This window comes from Vigna umbellata, chromosome 7 (genome assembly GCF_029865625.1).
Source record: "Vigna umbellata cultivar VRB3 chromosome 7, Vumbellata_1.0, whole genome shotgun sequence".
NCBI lineage: Eukaryota > Viridiplantae > Streptophyta > Magnoliopsida > Fabales > Fabaceae > Vigna > Vigna umbellata.
In genome coordinates, this window is record NC_142171.1 from 28,874,449 (window position 1) to 28,893,826 (window position 19,378).

The 19,378-nt window shown below is 34.5% G+C and overlaps 2 protein-coding genes across 4 annotated transcripts; both read left to right on the forward strand.

Annotated features, from left to right (window-relative positions):
- Positions 1-351: 351 nt before the first annotated feature.
- LOC124845243 (SWI/SNF complex subunit SWI3C-like) lies at positions 352-7,170 on the forward strand. Of its 2 annotated transcripts, XM_088094564.1 has the most exons (10): positions 352-504; positions 641-1,162; positions 1,269-1,804; positions 3,595-3,690; positions 4,591-4,954; positions 5,023-5,096; positions 5,445-5,572; positions 5,904-5,980; positions 6,092-6,276; positions 6,509-7,170. In XM_088094564.1, exons 1-10 carry the CDS (start codon positions 486-488, stop codon positions 6,968-6,970), a joined length of 2,463 nt encoding a protein of 820 aa, XP_087950690.1. In that variant the 5' UTR covers positions 352-485; the 3' UTR covers positions 6,971-7,170. The 2 variants fall into 2 exon arrangements, with proteins under 2 accessions (XP_087950690.1, XP_087950689.1); XM_088094563.1 differs by lacking the exon at positions 3,595-3,690 and having other exon boundaries at positions 353-504.
- Positions 7,171-12,864: 5,694 nt separating this feature from the next.
- On the forward strand, positions 12,865-19,354 carry LOC124849038 (uncharacterized). Of its 2 annotated transcripts, XM_047326883.2 has the most exons (8): positions 12,865-13,144; positions 13,400-13,447; positions 13,517-13,563; positions 18,410-18,476; positions 18,564-18,607; positions 18,819-18,876; positions 18,963-19,009; positions 19,144-19,354. In XM_047326883.2, coding segments are annotated over exons 1-8 (384 nt in total). In that variant the 5' UTR covers positions 12,865-13,072; the 3' UTR covers positions 19,145-19,354. The 2 variants fall into 2 exon arrangements, with proteins under 2 accessions (XP_047182839.1, XP_047182838.1); XM_047326882.2 differs by having other exon boundaries at positions 12,866-13,144; positions 18,963-19,354.
- Positions 19,355-19,378: the final 24 nt, after the last annotated feature.

Sequence of the window (19,378 nt, forward strand, 5' to 3'; positions counted from 1 at the left end):
TTAAGAACATTGATCTATCATGAATTCATATAATATAGATGTTTTTAAAAAAATCGAAGTAGATGTTAACATAATAGTTAATTAATTAACATCTTTAAAATACTTGTTAGTATTTAACAGAATAATTAAAGGATAAAAAAAAGTAAGGATAAAAAGCCATATGTGAGGTTGTCAACCATTCGTGCCAAGCACAGCCTAATAAAAAAGCAGCGTCTGAAGCACGCGCCAGGAAAGCAAAGCATCTACATTTGTAGTTCCGGTAACAGCCACAAAAACTCACATCAACACTGTGTTTTGCCCCAAACGCATATCACACATCATCCAGCGTAGAGAAAGAGAAAGAGAGATCGATCCTCCAAATCAAAGATATTTCTTCCAACGACAATCCCAATCCTTTGCGCCAATCAACGACCCCACACTCAAATCTTTCCCACAATTTTCTCTCTCTTTCTCTCTCCCTTAAACCCCTCTCTTCTGGTCTTGCCATGCCAGCTTCTCCTTCAGGTATTCATTCACTCCTCTAAACCCTCACTCTCCCAATGCCAATCCTGTCCTTCCAATTCCCCCAATTTCTCTTTTCTTCTCAATTCCCTAATCACTGTTCTCAATTTTGTTTTTATTTCAATTTTCCTTTTTGCAGAAAACCGAACCAGATGGAGGAAGCGCAAGAGAGATTCTCAAGTCGCTCGGCGCCACCCCAAGCACGAAGAGGAGGAGGAAGACGACGAAGAAAACCCCAATGCGGAGGATGACCATGCAGAACGCGAGTACGATTCCGAAGAACAAACGCATCAACACCAAAACCACCCTAATTCGCAACCTCATGTGGAGACGGAGGTTCTCTCAGATCATGGCGTTACCATTTCTCAGTTTCCGGTGGTGATAAAGCGCTCCGTGAACCGCCCTCACTCCTCCGTCACTGCAATCGTGGCTCTGGAGCGAGCCCTTGAGTCTGGAGACAGCAAGGCTCAGAGTTCTCTTGCTTCTCTTGTTATTGAAAACGTGTCTCACGGTCAGCTTCAAGCCCTGTCGGCTGTGCCATCTGATAATTTGGCTTTTGAGGGTGATTCTTCTTTTGTCATAAGTCCCCCTGCCATATTGGAAGGTCGTGGGGTTGTTAAGCGCTTTGGAACTAAGGTTCTAGTAGTTCCTATGCATTCAGGTGAACTGAATTTTGGTCTTGTTTGTTTGACTTCTATTTTGTTTTCTGAGTTTTGGACGGTTTGGATTGATGTTGGTTTGGTTTGGGTTTGGGTTTGTGTGAGCAGATTGGTTTTCGCCTGCCACGGTGCATAGGTTAGAGAGGCAAGCAGTGCCACATTTCTTTTCAGGGAAGTCACCTGATCATACTCCCCAGAAGTACATGGAGTGTAGGAACTGTATTGTTGCCATGCATTTGGAGGAGCCTGGGAAGAGGATTACGGTTTCTGATTGCCAGGGTTTGTTGACAGGACTTGATTTTGAAGATTTGACTCGGATTGTGAGGTTCCTTGATCATTGGGGAATTATTAATTACTGTGTTCAGACATCGAGACTCGAGTCTCCCAATGTTATGTCTTGCCTGAGGGAGGAGCCTAGTGGAGAGGTCCGTGTGCCGGCTGAGGCTTTGAAATCTATTGATAGTTTGATCAAATTTGACAATCCGAGTTGTAAGCTGAAAGCTGAAGAAATTTATCCGTCATTGACTGCACGTAATGTGGATGTCTTTGATCTGGAGGACAGAATAAGAGAACATCTTTCGGAGAATCATTGCAATTATTGTTCTCGTCCTCTTCCTGTTGTATACTACCAGTCTCAGAAAGAGGTACTCTAGATTCTTTTTTCAAATTTAATATTATATTATGGGTAATGATGGCCTGAATGAAAGTTTAAATATAGAAAGGGCTTCTGTTGTTAATAACACCATGAGTACACAGGGCTATTATAGCTTTACGCATGCAATGCATATAGGTGCAGGAAATGATTATGCCCCTTTAGTTGATTGATTATTTATAGCATCAAGTCTAGTTGATCGAATCAAGAAATAGCTAAAACCTCCATTCCCTTTAGATGGGTTATGTGTGCATGACAGTCAATACTTGTTATATTTTCAGTCAATACTTGTTATATTTCACCCGATATTCTGAATATTTTCTCCCTTTACTCGACCTCGTTACACAAACAAAGCAAGAGATAAAACTAACAAGTGAGGTTTGGTTTGGCATATATGAATGCATCTGCTGCTGTATTGCAGGGATGTCATGTAACATGCAATTTTCGATGATTTGTTTCTTCCTCTAGAATCTGAATGTTTGATTATCATGCTGGTTTAGTATTATGAAAGGGAACCCTACAGTAGTTAGTTGACAAATTGTAAATTGCTTAGATTGTTGTCATGGTAATTATGTGAAAGTTTATTAAAAAGTTTACAGAGAAAAATTCTGATGTAAACTATTAATTGTGATATGATCAATGCACCACACAGACTTGTTAGAATACTAGGGTTTTTATTCTCTTAAGAAACTTGTTATGATAATAGTATATTAGGTTATCTGGTTGAGCTTGTATTAATTATATTACATGGCCTCTGTATTTTCGAAATGCCTTATGCACCTCTATATTTTCATTTAAAGTTATTATATTTGTTAGGTGTGCTTATGTGTAACAAGTATATGCTTACTAACCAAACATCAACTTGAGGGAATGTTAAAATATTAATATTCCTACTATTTTAGAAGTATTAGGGGCTGTATGGTTTGAAAAAGTGTTTTTTGCTTTCATTTTCCTTTTTCACTTTTAACTACTTTGTTTTCTTTTCTCTTTATTTCTTGTTTTCAGTAGTTTGTTTATGAAACAGAGAAAGCAGTCTTCCTATACAACAATGAAAACAAGGTGATATTTTGGTAATTAAAAGTAAAAATGGAAAATAAAAATAAAAAATACTTTCTCACCATGCCCTTATTTTTGTTGTGTTTTATGCTAGGCTTGTACTGGTGGTACCATGCCAGTGCTTTACCCATTACTAATAAAATGAGAGTATTAGATTTGTGTTTAGACCTCTCATTTCATTGCTACTTTTTTCTCTCTTCTCCATCTTTTTTCTCATAGTTTCCAATGGGAATTTTTATATGAAAGGAACTTCTTTTTAATTGACTTTAAAAATTATCAAATGGATTTAACTTATTTTAAAGCTCTTAAATTTTAAATTCAACTTTAAAGTAGCTTTTAGGTTCTAAAGAAGTTTGGCCAAAAACTACCTAAGGTGAGTAAAAGCCTCAAACATAGTAATTTCTCCATCTATTCATAAATTGGTGGAGGAGTTTATAGAATCATTTGAATTGTAATCATCACAAGTCAATTGTTTACCTAAAGAAAAATATTTGGGTTATTTTCTTGGTAGCTTGCTACTTGAAATTATGCATCATTTGCAAAGTTTTGTACCCAGAACAAGAATTCTAGCCATGTAGTATGCATATGCAGTACTGAGGCATAAAGAAATGCACTTGTGTGTGTTTGCCTGTGAAAATGGGATCTTCCAGCATTGTTTAAAGCCCATCAAAGTTGTATGGCTCAGATGGTAATGCAGGATCAATAATTACTATAAGATGACTGCAGGGTGGAATGGAAGCCAAAGTCATTTCAGTCCAGGTTTCAACTCAAAAATCATTCAATCTGGACAAAACAAAGGAACTTCATCTACGGCATTCACAGGTTTAAGAACAGAGTATTAGCTCAAAATTCAGCCAAGTTCAACCAAGGCCTGTACCATTTACATATCAAGAATTGATGGAAAGGAAAAGCAATATTTTGTGTCTGAGTTGTGCAGAAAAGTTCAGTTCCCTATATATACAGAGAAACAATTAAGATTGTTAATTTTGGTCACTAATGAAGCCCTGACAAAAGATGAAGAAGTAGTTGTTATTGAAGTAGATAAAGATAATTTGGAGAACTAGTTTCTATCTTTCAGCCTTAGTGATATGACTGATTTTCCAGCAGGCCATAGTGTTGGGAGCTGATATATGGCAGTTAAGTGTTGACAATAAATGCTAGAATTAGTTTTGCATTAGAAACTGCAGGATGACAGTTATGTGTAGAAAATAACTGCTGGTAGATATGTATTATGCTTAGGAGTATACAACTGATATTAAGTTGTGTAGTTATTTTTAGTATGCGGACTGAGATTACTCTCTGTAGGATAGTACTTACTCTGTGGACAGCAAGAGAATTGCTGTATTTGTGTAATGCTCTTTTTTGTCCCTGGGACAACTAGTTTATTGTTGTATTGTGTGATTTCATTGTTCAATATTATCTTTTGTCACTTTTATCCACTGGTGTTCTATTAGCCTGCACTTTGCATTTTACTTTAGTTCTCAATCACCCCTTGAAATACCTAAAGAGAAGCTCCTTTGACATCTCCAATAGATGCCCCACCAAAATTTCGTATTCTCAGATGTAGTCATCAGCCAAGGTAGTTTGTCACAGTGGTTAACCTGTCATATATACTAAAATTTGTAAACTATGGACTGATTAGTTGATCCTTGTTACTAAGTAAGCTGCAGATTAACTTTGAACACCTCTTCCATCATATGTAATTAGCATCTCTTGTTACAGGTTGATATATTACTTTGCACTGATTGCTTTCATGATGGGAGATTTGTCATTGGTCATTCAAGTCTAGATTTTCTAAGGGTGGATTCGACAAGGGATTATGGTGAACTAGACGGGGAAAATTGGACTGATCAAGAAACTTTACTGCTTCTTGAAGCAATGGAGATTTACAATGAGAATTGGAACGAAATTGCTGAGCATGTTGGTACCAAATCAAAAGCACAATGCATTCTTCATTTTCTCCGTCTACCCATGGAAGATGGAAAATTGGAAAATATTAATGTTCCGAGCACGCATTTGTCATCCAATGCAATGGATAGAGATGGTAGTGGAAGACTGCATTGTTACTCAAACGGAGATACTGCAGGTCTATCTTATACTTTTAATTCAACTTTCTTGTTATATGGTTTTGATTTGGTATCTATGCTGTTACAGGACCTGTCCATCAAGTGAGAGATTCTGACAGCCGGCTTCCTTTTGCAAATTCTGGAAATCCTGTTATGGCTTTGGTGGGTGACTGCTAAGGATATGCTTAAATTATTATTCAACTAAGGCAATTGAAAACATGTTAGTCAGCATAGGATGTGGTTATAGTATGGCATTTAGTATCATGTCATAAACTATTTTATTCTTGTTTGTTTATAAAAGAAGTTATAAACAAATCTTGTTCCTTCAAGTTACTTTGCTTCTCTTTGATGGAACCACCAATTTATCTGTTACCGCTCATACAAATGCATTAAAGGGTGATGTGATGGCTAAGATATTGTATCTAGACTCTATAAGTTTCACAACAAATTAAAATGCCTCTTATATTCTGCAGTTCTTATATATTTTGTTTTGGTTGGTGCATTCCAAAGGTTGCCTTTTTAGCCTCTGCAGTTGGACCAAGAGTAGCTGCTTCTTGTGCTCATGCAGCATTAGCAGTATTGTCAGTGGATAATTCTGGCAGCACTTCACAGGTGGAAGCACCTGGGCATGATAATAGGTGTGTATGGCTGTCATAGCAAGTGCAGTTTGTTGGATGAAGTGTTTTCTTCGGGGTTATTACTCATTTTTGTGCATTTTATCTTCTGCTTTTGGCCTTTTATTTTATTTTATTTAAAAAATCTTATAAGTGGAACTGAACCTTATTTAAAACTCCCACAAAAGACAAAATAGAAAAGAAAAGACAATACTAATTTGTGTCTGTATCCTGTTCCTATTTTAGAATAGTATGGTGGGTGGAGTGGGAAAATTAAGCTCAACTTGTTGGGTTCTTTTTGTGAACTTGGTAGTTTAAGAATTTTGTATTAAAAATTAATATTTTTCACATGTAGGACAAATTCCGAAAGCATACGATGTCGAGATGGTGGGTCTCACGGAGAAACAGCGGTATCAAATAATAATAATAATGGTCAGTTATGGTTGCCGTTTTTATATGTTGCCTATATACAACCTTACCCCAGCTCTCTAATAAAACCCATTATGTAATTCTCTTCTTGGGAATACTTCTTTTTTATTTCAGAGGATAAGGCTAAGGTACATGGTTCATGGGGACTAAATGATGGTAGGACAACCCCACTATCTGCTGAGAAAGTTAAAGATGCTGCTAAAGCAGGCCTCTCTGCGGCAGCAATGAAAGCAAAATTATTTGCCGATCATGAAGAGCGAGAAATTCAGAGGTTGTGTGCTAACATAGTTAATCATCAGGTATCACTGTTGTTTTCTGACTTTAATTCCAGTATTAAACTAAAATGTTAGATATAGTTAATTTCTATTTTGTCCATTTCTGTCTGAATGGTGTGCATCAATGTGTGAAAACAAGTGAACAATTTTTTAGAATAAAGTAAATTAAGCAATTGGAGATTACTAAAACTCAGGTGCAGAGCTATTATTTTGATGTTTTTTAACTTTTGTTTTGGCTTGCTGTTATTATTGCCAGCTGAAAAGATTAGAGTTGAAGCTGAAACAGTTTGCGGAAATCGAAACATTGTTAATGAAAGAATGCGAACAACTGGAGAGAACAAAGCAAAGGTTTGCTGCTGAACGGTCTCGTGTAATATCAGCACGTCTTGGAACTGCAGGAGCCACACCCACAATGGCTGTATCGGGTGTTGGTCCTTCAATGGCTAGCAATGGCAACAACAGGCAACAAATGATCTCTGCTTCTCCCTCACAGCCCAGCATCTCAGGGTATGGCAGCAACCAATCACTTCATCCACATATGTCCTTTGCCCCACGACCTTCGATGTTTGGTTTGGGGCAAAGATTACCGCTATCTATGATACAACAATCACAATCACCTTCTTCAACTGCCATGTTCAATGCCCCTAGTAATGTGCAGCCCACGTCCAATCATCCATTGTTGAGGCCTGTATCAGGAACAAACTCTGGTTTAGGTTAAATAGGGGAGTAGATTTTGAGTTTTGGAACTTAAAAGGTGTAATTTTCATGGGTAATCATCTATTTCAGAAAGTGAAGAGGAGGTTAGGTGGATGTGGCAAGAAAGTTATTTAGTCTGTAGATCCTGTAATTCGTTGAAGTTGATTGTGAAACTGTGCTTAAAGGAAAAATAAGTATCATGTGATGTTCCAAAGTTGTTTATTTTCTTGTGACCTTTAGGTACCTTGAAACCTTGAAATCTTGTCAAGCCCCACAGATCTTCTATAGTTAGATTAAATTAAAACTACTTGGATGAATAAGGACCACGAAATGGTGACTGCTGTCTTCAGTCCTCGTGATATGTTATGTAGTCCACGGTTCTTGGTTTTGTTCTTATTGTGTTGTGCTCATGGAGACCGACTTCTGGATTCACCTAGTGTTAAAAATTGAAAAAAATCGCTAGTTGAGAGAAAAAAAGGTGTAGCTCTACGTAGAGGGAGAAATTTAGATGAAATTAATATGATTGTACTGAAATTGATTACAACGAGTACAGCAACATAATTTGATATTCTTATATAAGTTATATCTTTGATGTCGATGTGGATAAATTGGCACAATTAATCATTCATTCGTTTTATCATTAAAACTCTAAAACTTAAAACGAATACAAAATTTTGAGATAACTTTTGTGTTTTGGTTTAGGATAAATTATTGGTAAAAAAATATTATTCTTATTAAAAAAGTTTATGAGCATTTATGATTTGACAGGGTCGTCTAAACTAGATTTCTTCCAAAGGCAATTATACAGCAACACAAATGGTTATGAGAATCAGCCATCACCTCTCTAAATATGAGCGAGTTTAAGGTTTGTGGATGAAACAAGTTCTTAGCATGGTGGATGACCTCTTATTCATTTATTTTAGTTTAGGTAAAAAAATAAAAAAACAAAAGTATAAAATTTTAAATTTTTGTTTCATTTTGTTACAAATTTTTTTATGCATATATCTCTCGGTTGGTGACCAATTACTTTCCACATAAAAGAGTTCTAAAGTAGATTTTATCGCTTTCAATTAACTTTTTTTATTCAATCATATTAAATTTCTTAACCATATTTAAAGAATTCAATACTTTACTAATATTAGTGAGACATTTTAGAACTCACATTTTGTTTCGAAACTCAAAATTTCTTTTACTCTTTTATTTTTTATTGCTTACACACATACATACACTTTTATTTTAATTTTTATACTTCACAACCATGTTATATCTCCACACACTCCATGCATCCTTTTATAATACTAGAAATGGTTGTTATTCCAACAATCCTAAACCATTTTCTATTTTAACAACCAAAATTACTTCCTATTACAACAACCAAAACCACTTTCTATTACAACAACTAACTAGTGAAGACACTAAAGTTTATTCGTTGTACTTGATTTAATGTCTAACATTGTCTTCCTTAAATAAAATTTTTACTAGTTCAAGCATTTTCTCTAACTTGTAAAATAACTTAGTTTTTAGTGTCATTGTAAAAATATCAATAACTTGTTCTTCAATGCGACAATATTTAATCACTACTTCTTTCTTGGTTATCGATTCTCAGATTTTGTGAAACTAAATATCTATGTGTTTTGACCATCTATGAAATATTGGATTTTTGCATAATGCAATTACTGACTTGTTACCACAAAATATCATTGTGAAAATATCTTTCTTCTGATGCGTCACTTCAAGAATTCTTTTTAACCATATTGTTTAAGTTGTACAACTAGTTGTTGTCATGTATTTTGCTTTGGTTGCTGAAGAGCAACAACATGTTGTTTCTTTGAAGACCACAATATTGCTCCTTTTCCTAGATAAAATGCATATCCTGATGTGTTTTTTTTTCAACATTTCCTACCCAATCACTATTTGTACATCCGACAAGCTTCATATCATTAGTGTTAGTATAAAAGATTCCTTCGGTCAGAGTACCTTTGATATATATGAGAGTTCTCTTTGCTCCTTGCAAATGACATGCCCATGGCTTTTTCATGAATATGCTCAACAATCCTACTCTAAAGACAATGTTTGGTCTAGTAGAAATATAATATTTAAGACATCCAATCAAGCTCTTATGTATGTTGAATTAATTCTTCTTTCATCACTATCATTTCTTAGTTTCAACTTCTCTTCAACTGATGTTGAGATTGACTTTGAATTTTGCATCTTAAATTTCTTCAAAACATCAATAACATAACTCTTTTGAGATATGGAAATTCCACCATCCTGCTAAATGACCTCAATGCCAAGAAAATATGACATGAGGCCTAAATCTATCATCTCAAAACATTTAATCATGGCCTCTATGAATTTTGTAATCATTTTTAGATTATTGTCAGTAAAAATCATATCATCGACATAAAGACACACACTAAGAATATTATCAAGGTCAACATATTTGGATTAAAAAGTATGTTGAAATATATATCTTTGAAATCCATTTTGCACAAAGTAAGAATCAATCTTCTTATACCATGCTTTGGCGTCTACTTTAAGCTATACAATGCCTTCTTTAATATGTAGACTTTATTTTCTTTGTCTTCAATCTCATATCTTGAAAGTTGTTCAACACACTTATTTTTCCAAAGTATCATTAAGAAAGCCGACTTAGCATCCATTTGATGAATTTTCCAATTATTTTGAGTTGAGAGATAATCATACGAATTGTATCTAATCTTGCCACATGAGCAAATACCTCAAAATAATCAATATCTGGTTTTTGTTTGTACCTTTTTGCTACTAACCTTACTTTGAAGTGATCAATTTCTCCATTTATACTTAATTATGTACATCTACTTTACTCTAATTGGCCTTTTGTTTGCTGATAAGTCTATCAGCTCCTACATTTGATTTTTTATAATGACATGAATTTCTTCATTCATTGCTTTCCTCCAATGTTGATTATTTGAATCTTTTTCAAATGTTATAGGCTCACAATTTGCAAATAAAGTAAAATTGATAATTTCTTATAAGATGAATCACTTTCCCACAACATAGTCCTCTAATATGACTGGTAGTCTTTGTTGCCTTTATAGTATGCTTGATGTTTTTGACTAATCAAGTGTTAGATCTATATGTTTGTTCTGCTCTTCATAACTTTCTAGAATTTTTGCTTTGGAAGACCAATCCCACTTTCCTTCTTCATTAAATGCCATGTCTCTTTTAATGACTATTTTCTTTGTCATTGGATTGTAGAACCTTATAGGCCTTTGAGTTAGTACTATAACCAATGAATATGCAATTCTTTCCTTTGTCATTAAGCTTCTTTTTAAGTGGATATGGTACATGGAGATATGCTATACATCCAAATTTTGAGGTGTCAAATTGAGGGCCTTCTTCCACTCCAAGCTTCTTTTGGTGTTTTATCACAAAACACTCTTTGTTGGACACATGTTCAAAATATACACATTAGTAGAAACAACTTTTACTCAAAATTATCTGGGAAATTGTTTAGCTTTAAGCATGCATCTCACCATGTCCATGATGGTTCTATTCATTTTTTCGTCACTCCATTTTGTTGAGGAGTGTATCTGGTTAACAATTGATGTTGAATCCCATGGTAGTTAAAGAAATATGCATAAGCAAGATGCTCTTGGCCTTTTTATGTCCTTAATGCTTTAATCTTGTAACCATTTTATTTCCCCACAAATTCCTTAAATGACTTAAAGGCATCACATGTATGAATGTAATGAAAGAACAAACTGAGTATCCGATCTTTAATATCAATTTCTCAACTTTCTTTCCTCAATTTATCTCCTTATTTTTTTTCTTTACTTAATGTGAAGATAATTTTATAACTAAAGAAAAAACTTTAATAATTTTGATAATTTTATAAACCAACTTGATTTTATTTTAGTTTTATTATAACTTATCATAATAATTTATATTTTATCAAAACACATTTAAAATTATTATAATATAAACGAATCACATAATAAAATTAATTCTAACGAAAATTATTATTATTAAGCATAATCATATGTGCCAATTTTATAAATATTTATAAATTATTTAAATTTTAAAATAGTAATTAAAAGAGTAAAATTGGAAATTCAAAATGTATATATAGTTATAAATAAAATAAAGGGTTAAATATGTTTTTAATCCTTACACTATCAAGCGAATTTGACTTTAGTTCCTTTCAAAGTAAGTTACATTTTGATTAAGAAGCTGAGCTGGCTAACGGTGGAGTGACACATCAATTTTTTTTTTCTGTCACTCCTGCCATGTCAGCATCTCCTTCAACCCTTCTCCACAGAACCCTAATTTCCCTCAACCTCAAGTCGCCGTCAATGCCGTACTGCCAACACAATGTCGCGCCGGCTAGCCACCATGTTGCCGTGAAGCCGCCGTCGCAGAAACCCTAGTTGCCGCCATCCTCCATCACGCACCTCCACCATCATCGCGTCACCACCCAACGCGAGCAGTAACATTAGGAGTTCAATCTCTCCGCCACCACTCTCCCTTCATCATCACGAGGCCGCCACCAAAACCTCGTCATCCTCCAAGCTCGCATTGGACCACCACCATGCGCAACCATTCGTCGTCGTCGCGAGCCTCCACAACCATAATCATCAGAATCGCAACGCCGCAAACAACGCCGTCGAACATCCAAACCACGAAGCTCCTCGCGACTTTCTCCTCCTGACCTGCAAGACAAAACCCAAAAAACGCAGCAGCCCCAAAACCCCAAATAAAACCTAGAACATAAACCCTAACGCATGCTTTCAGCTCGCGCAACCCCCACAATGCCTCACCACCTCCATCCGCGACGCCATCAAACCTGTAAGCAGACCCTAAATAAGAACCTCCAACATGCTACTACAGGAAAGAAATTCCAGCGCGTTTCTCCTTCGCGACAACAACCCTCGTAGGTGCCAAGGCCTTTGTCGCCAGGGTGATTCTGGCCACGGGACTCGTCCACATGCTCTTTGATGCCACCGAAGCGCTCCTCTGTATGTAGTCCCTCTGGGTTGGCATTGTGTTGGCAGTGCGACATTGACGGCGGTTTGCGGCTGAGGGAAATTAGGGTTCTGGGAGAAGGGTTGAAGGAGATGTTGACATGGCAAGAGTGACAGAAAAAAAAATTGATGTGGAGTTAGCCAGCTCAGCTTTTTTTTAACACTGTTGGTTTTGGAGGACGAAAAATTATTGTTTCTTTAAGGAGAATGATCAAAATGCAGCTTACTTTGAAAGAGAGACTAGAAACAAATTTGCTTGATAGTTTAAGGATTAAAAATATATTTAACCCTAAAATAAATTATTGTTATTAAAATAAAAAATATTATAAGTATTAATGTGTAAATAATATTACGAAAAATTATTTTAATTTAGGAAAAATAGTTACTATAATGATAAAAGAGTAAATAATTCTTTTTATTTTTTATAATGAAAATAGTTATTTGAATTAAAAAAATAGTTACTGAAATGAAAAAACTGAAAAATATTTTTTTTGTTGTAAATAATTATTTAAATTTAAAAAATAATAATTAGAAAGTATATTTTTTTATATATAGTTATAGATTATTAGTATAATTTTATTTATTATTACTATTATTAGTATAAAATAATGAAAAAATTCATAATTAATTAGCAGTATCCCATAATCGATTATGTATTAAATAATACTTTAAAATATTTATTGGTTTTAATAGTATATTTTATAAATCTAGAATTCCGGTTTTATTTTTAAAAACGTCGTAAAAGAAGAAATGAATATTTAAATTTTAGAATGAATATTAATCACAAGTGTATCCATTAAAAAAAAACACATTTTTACTCTGGCTCACAAACTATAAATTAAAATATATTTGGTGGGGTTTATAAATTTTGACCTTTAATTTTAATTTTTAAAATAGGCCCAAAGTTGGTAGCAAAGAGTAAGACTGAAGTTGCACATTTTCTCCCATTTCTTCTCTCTCAACAGGAACAACGAAAACCTCGCCTCTCCGCTCCGGCATTACAGGCGGCGATCTCATCTTCCTCTCCTTTGAAACCGATTCTCTAAAGTAGTTCTTTGACATAACGGCAACGACTGTGAGACTCTTTTGATCAGTGTGAGTTTGACCTATCAGCGCCGATGTCAATGAATATGGAAAGCTCCACTTCTCAATTTCCAGTGTCTCAACTCAATTTCTCTCGGGAAATCAATGTATGCATGCGCGAGTGTCCGTTTCCTGCAGCTCTTAGTAGCCAGCAACTAATTTTTAACTCCTTTCCTTTGATTTTATAATTATAGAAGATGGAATGAAATTTTAAACACAAATATTCATTTCATGTTCTAAATTCCCCAAGCCAATGTTAGGGGTTCAAATTTAGCTGTTTAATATATATTTTTTAATGTTGATAATTAATACTAATGCTGAAATGTTGGACTTATGTTGAGAAGTTACTTGCTTGCTTGCAGGGGAATGAAACGGAGATTATTATTTCGAGATACGAAGATCATTTTCTGGTGAGTGCTGATGGAGTTGTTTTCTATGTTTTTATGGTGATTGTGCTTACTTTTCTGGCTGCTTATCAGGTTATTGCTACCCAAATAGGAACCATGGGGACAATAGTGTATGCCAGGTCTGCATGTGACTTCTGTGAAATATCATTGATTTTATTTATATTTCTTGACCAGTAAAATCGTAAGCAACTAATACTGAGAATAAATATTACTACTGATACTAAAGAGAATTCCACATCAAGACCTTGTTATATAGAGGTTTATGAGATATCATTGCCTTTGTTAGACTCAGTCACTCAGGTCACCTTTGATTAGAAAAGCCATCCCCTGATGCGCAATAGACATGTAGAGATCTCTAATTTACTTTTTTGAACCTGTGGCTTCTAACTATGCCACCCCTAAAAGTTCGATCCACTCCTCCCAACCTAGACAAGTCAATCTCCTTCAGGATCACTTAAAGAAACCAATAACTTCAATTTTTGACAGCATCCTCGGGGGAAATTTTTTGTGTCCATCCCATAATCTACTCTTAATGAAGTTGTCGTGAATACATTTTATCCCAATTACTTTACTAACTCCCAAGCAATGAAGTATGACTTGCCCCGCTATCTATCATGATTTGATGATGCTTTATAGTTCTCAGTTGTGTAATTTCCCCTGCTGAAAAGACAGATAATTTGAGTATCTAACATGTAAATACAATTGGTGCACCTTCGCACAGAGTTTCTCCTTCCTGAGAATTGGTCTTTTCAATCACTTGTCTTCCTCCAATTTTTCATCATCTGCCAAAATAGTAACCATGATACTTTTTTTGGACATCTGTGTCTTCAGCTAAATGGATGACCTGAAAGTGAAAACGGTTGCCCTCATTGCTTCTTCTTCATTCGTAATTAAGCACTAATAGTATAAGACTTCGTAGTTGAGTGTGCTGCTGCTGTATTTCCTCCACACAGTCTTTTTCTGAATGATTGATTGATTGGGACAGTAGTATTCTTGAAAAGGCGTGAGAATTCATTCCTTGAATCAGGCTTGGTAAGCCACTATAGCTTCCCTAATGGATCCCAGTTTGAGTTGTAATTCCTCTTTCACTTGAGTTATGTTAAAGATTTGAAATCAAAACCAAGGTTGTCCAAACCTGACCAGTCACTGAACTGGTGAAGGCATGAGTTTAAATTCAGAGTTTCAACCGAGGTTCAACTGGGATAGAGTCCAGTATAGTAAATATTAGTTATAATATTTTAAATATAATAGTACTATATATAAAGTAGTATTAATTATAACGGATGACGTAAATAAATTTATAAAATTTTAATTTGAACTTCACTTAAAAGTTTCGTAAGACATAACATATTATAAAAGTAAGTTATATATGAGAGTAAACAAATCTAATACATCATATTTAATTTTGAAAAATAACATAAAATACATTAGAAACTGCAAGTCTCTTAAGAAAAAACAAATACAACAAAAAACATGTTTTTAGAGCCAACTGTTTGAATCTCTCAACTTGCTGGTTTTCCCTATTTTTTCTGGTTTTTGGCCTGTTCAACCAGTTTTATCTTGGTTAAAAAGAAATTCAGTTTTTAGGAAACTTTGGACTGGAGCCTGGTCTGGTTCCCAGCTCAACTCGTTGAACCAGCTGGTCTGGTCCAGTTTTGACAACAATGATCAAAACATTGTATTGAGATTTGGTGGCACACAACTTCTCTTTGATATCTTAGGCTAGATGTATGGACTTTGTAGTATTATTAAGATTGTGTTCATACTTGGCATTGCATTTGTGCACATTCATCCTCCCAGGAAATATATCTGTTTTTCCTTCTGGACATCCAATATCTGCACCAGAAATATTTTGAAATCTTTGTAGATATATCATTGGCATTTCTTCATTGTTGCTAAGTTGGTTGCCTTTCATACATGCAGCTAAAATGTCCTTCCCCAAATCAATGCACTCCCGATCCTTGCCTCTAAATGCAACCTACCCCTACTCTTTTGGCTTCTGCTGTCACACCTCAAAAAATTTCTCTGTACTAGCAATCCAAATCATAAGGTTGCCCGCCATTGAGATTGGTCAATTTAATTTTTCTCTCAGCTTTATCCTTTTATTCAGCCACAAGTTTGGTGTCTTAGGAGTCAGTTGTTCATCAACCTTCTCCTCGTCCAATATTCATTCTGCTGCCATTCAGACTTCCAAGTCTCCCAACATAGAGAATGTGATTGGAACCCATTTTCGCTGGGTTGTCCATAAGATTTTCCAAAGCCTCTGTCCTCAGGTTCATGTTCTGGTAGGTCAGATGATTTGCTTCACTATGATTAAATCTCCTGCAGCAGTAGGAAGATACAGGGAGTAGGGGAAGAAACACATCAGAATAGAGAGGGAAGAGAATCAGAAGAGAGAGATAAAATCTTTCATTCCTCTCCTCCTATGCGAAATGAGATCTATTAGATGTAGTTTGTTGCGGCTAACCAACAATAAGGAAAAAGACAAATTTGCATACATCACTGCTCCCTATTTGCTATCCATTTTATCCTTACGTTTATCCTCATAAGTAGCATAATCTCCCATCCAAATGGGCTTTTTATTCTTTCTATTGGGCTTCTCATAGCCTTGTTTGTTATGGTATTGTTCCTCTCCTTTATGGATTGAATCCATTCCTTCTTGGATCTCTTCATCATAAATAATTTCATCCCCTTTCAGGTGGACAAATACATTGTCTGTGAGGTGTAAATGGGGATAATCTTGCAACAAGTCACCCAAAAGTAGATCTGTCAATTTAGCTTCCCTCACATGGTTTGGCCTTAACCCACATGGGCTAAAGCCGAAAAAACTCATAAGGCCAAAAAGTCCCCCACTGAAAAAGCTCACGGGGCCAAAATACCCGCAAAAGCCCGGTGGGCCAAGATCAACTTATTAGCCTTCTTTTTAGAAAAAATATTCATTTTGAATAAAAAAAAATGCAATTAACTCCTAGTCTATCACAAATATGAGTGTTTTTAATTTGTCAAAGAACTATGTACAAACATTTTAATCATACTAACGTAAATTTTGTAAGAGGTTTCAATAAAATTGGTTGCTTGCTTATATAAGAAAATTACACAACAACATAAGACAGTGAAATCCTTGACTAGCTAAATATATTTAATTTTCCTTCACAAGCTAAACATATTTTTAAAGTAGATAATCATTTAATTTTGTTGTGCGAAAAATTCATTTAGATAGGAATCAAAACTAAATAAGACATCTCAATTTGAAAATTTAAAAGGATGAATTTATGAATAATAAGTTTATAGATTTTTTTTATTATATGTTGTTTATTTTTTCTTTTTTTTTAATTTATGACTTAAATTCTACCAATTATTTATTTCTCTTTAATAATCAATACACACACACACACACACACACACACACACACATATATATATATATATATATATATATATATATATAATAAATATACATTTAGTAATTATAAAAAAACTTTAGTGTGAATTTTATTAGAATTAATCCAATATTCTCACATTTTAGTTGGACTTCATGTTTCTTTTGTTGTGTTTGGAACTTTATCAAAATGTAATGCTTTATTAAATGCTATTTCTTCTTTAAGAAATTGATAAAATTAATAAATAGATTATAGTCAATAACTATATTAAATTATATATTATATATTTTTTATTTAATAACATACTAATAAGTATGATATAAAAATATTGATTTAAATATAATAAAATTACAACATAGACTATCTAATAAAATATATAATTTTATATGTATATATAAATGATATTATTTCTAAGAGAGTCAAACTCATCTTAACATGATCCTAACCTACTTGGGAGGGGCTTTGGGGCTAAGGCTTTTTTTTAGCCCCCACTTGAAAGGGTCTCCTAAAAGGGGTTTTTCAAGGATGGGTTAGGACTGACTCATGAACCTTAGGTCAAGTTGATAACTCTACCCAAAAGCTCTCAGGTGAGTCTTCAGGAAAGAGATCTTGCCACTGAACCAAAACATACTCTCTTGGTGGGTTACCTTCAGCTTTGGAAGCCACTACTGCTGTAGGTACCACTTTAGGTTGGTTATCAACAGAGAGAGAGAGAGGGTAGCTGCAGCTCTTGCAGATCACACCATCTCCACAGAAGGCTGAAGCTTATGAGAATTAATTACACAAGTGATCCAAACTCTTGAGCAACAATACTACCTCTCAAAACTCTTGGGCTATAACAATGACATTCAGTACTAAGCTGTGGTTTTCAGTAAAGTTGCAAATGCACTCAATGAAAGCACCAAATGATGTGCTTGATTGATTAATCACCTGCAGCAGTTGGAAAATAAAAGGGAGTAGAGGAAGAAACACAACAGAATAGAGATGGAAGAGAATCAGAAGAGATAAAATCTTTGATTCCTCTCCTTTGTAAAAGAAGATCTATTATAGATATAGTTTCTGGTGCCTAACAAAAAGACAAATTTGCATAGATCGGTGTTTCCTATTTGCTACCCGTTTTATCTTTACGCTTATCTTCATAAGTAACATAATCTCCCATCCTAATGGGCTTTTTCTTCTTTCTATTGGGCTTGTCATAGCCTTGTTTGTTATGGTATTGTTCCTCTTCATAGATTGAATTCATACCTTCTTGGGTCTCCTCAACATGAATCATATCGTCAGACCTATCTTGTTATAAACCCAAGATAAAGTTCTTAAATCTTAGGAAAAAAATTAAGAGATAAAGAAGAGAGAAAGAGAAGAAACTACCGTGTAATGGTTTATTGAATCACAAAGATCTCCAACTCATTGGACACCCCTTTTGACAACTAACAAACTAAAGTTGTTAAAAGAACTAGGACTTTAGATAAATCCTTGTTTATTTGTCAGCTTAAAATTATGTATCATCATGTACATTCAAATCAATGATATGTTTCAATAAGAAAGGATTGCTCACACAGTTGCATATATGACTTTTCAACGCCAGAAAGGAAGAAGGGGTGTCCATCAATCCAACATTCAACGTTTCTGTTATATTTGGCAAACGGGATGAGGTATGCTTACCTATGTCGGAAAGTATTTGTTATCCTTGATCTTTTCTGTCATATTGTGCTTCTTATTCACGGAATGTATTGATGCAGCCAATGTTAGTAGCATGTGCACGTCAGCTGATTGAGCAAATGAGGTAGGTATTCTTTGGTTCCAGAAAATCTCGAACTTTTTTAGATTTTATTACGCATCTGAACTGTTCCACTTTTCCTCAAAAATTAATCTGGGTTTCATATATCTTAAAAGAGATATTTCAAATTGTTAATATATGAGCCTTTTATTGTTCATGTATAATGGAATAATTTGATTTCGGAAATCATGTTGACTCTCCAATTCTTGATTTGCAGTTTGTCTGGCTCCTCCAGGCCATTGGTCCTCTCGCTTGGTCTTAAAGACCATTCGGTGGTATGTTTTACTACTTTGCTCTTCCTCACGCAAAAAGGAAAAGAATCAACAAATAAATAACCATACATATTTCAATCAATATGCAGGAGACGTTGAAAGGCATTGTTTCTGCTGTGACGGACAATAGCATGTGGTAAGAAATTGCTGATGAAAAAATATCAAGTGATTGGATTTCTACCAAGTGGGCATTCTACAAAAAAGAAAAAGTGATTGGATTTTAATGTCAAGTTTTAAAATATATAATATTTTTTATTATATATATTGCAGATACTATAAGTGTAGAGAGACAATGTTGAACTAATGACCGGAGTAGGAAACGGGAGAGGAAAAGTAGATTTTTAAGATCACAATCTTCATATTGGTTTCATGTTTTCAAATTAAAAACGTTTAATTGCCTCCCCATTAAATGTCATTAAATTACATGTCATTGTTAAAATGGTAGAAATAAAAGGATACTGATTTGAATTGTTTTTTTTAATTAAGTACAAAACACCGGGATTGA

What these genes read in the sequence shown, in the direction of transcription:
- LOC124845243 (XM_088094564.1), top strand. An exon ending in AGTAGTTCCTATGCATTCAG is followed by an intron (nt 1,163 to 1,268) that starts GTGAACTGAATT and finishes TTGTGTGAGCAG; the next exon opens with ATTGGTTTTCGCCTGCCACG. An exon ending in GCACCTGGGCATGATAATAG is followed by an intron (nt 5,573 to 5,903) that starts GTGTGTATGGCT and finishes TTTCACATGTAG; the next exon opens with GACAAATTCCGAAAGCATAC.
- LOC124849038 (XM_047326882.2), top strand. Translation starts at nt 13,073, where the DNA reads ATGTCAATGAATATGGAAAGCTCCACTTCTCAATTTCCAGTGTCTCAA. An exon ending in TATTTGGCAAACGGGATGAG is followed by an intron (nt 18,477 to 18,563) that starts GTATGCTTACCT and finishes GTATTGATGCAG; the next exon opens with CCAATGTTAGTAGCATGTGC. An exon ending in GTCTTAAAGACCATTCGGTG is followed by an intron (nt 18,877 to 18,962) that starts GTATGTTTTACT and finishes ATCAATATGCAG; the next exon opens with GAGACGTTGAAAGGCATTGT.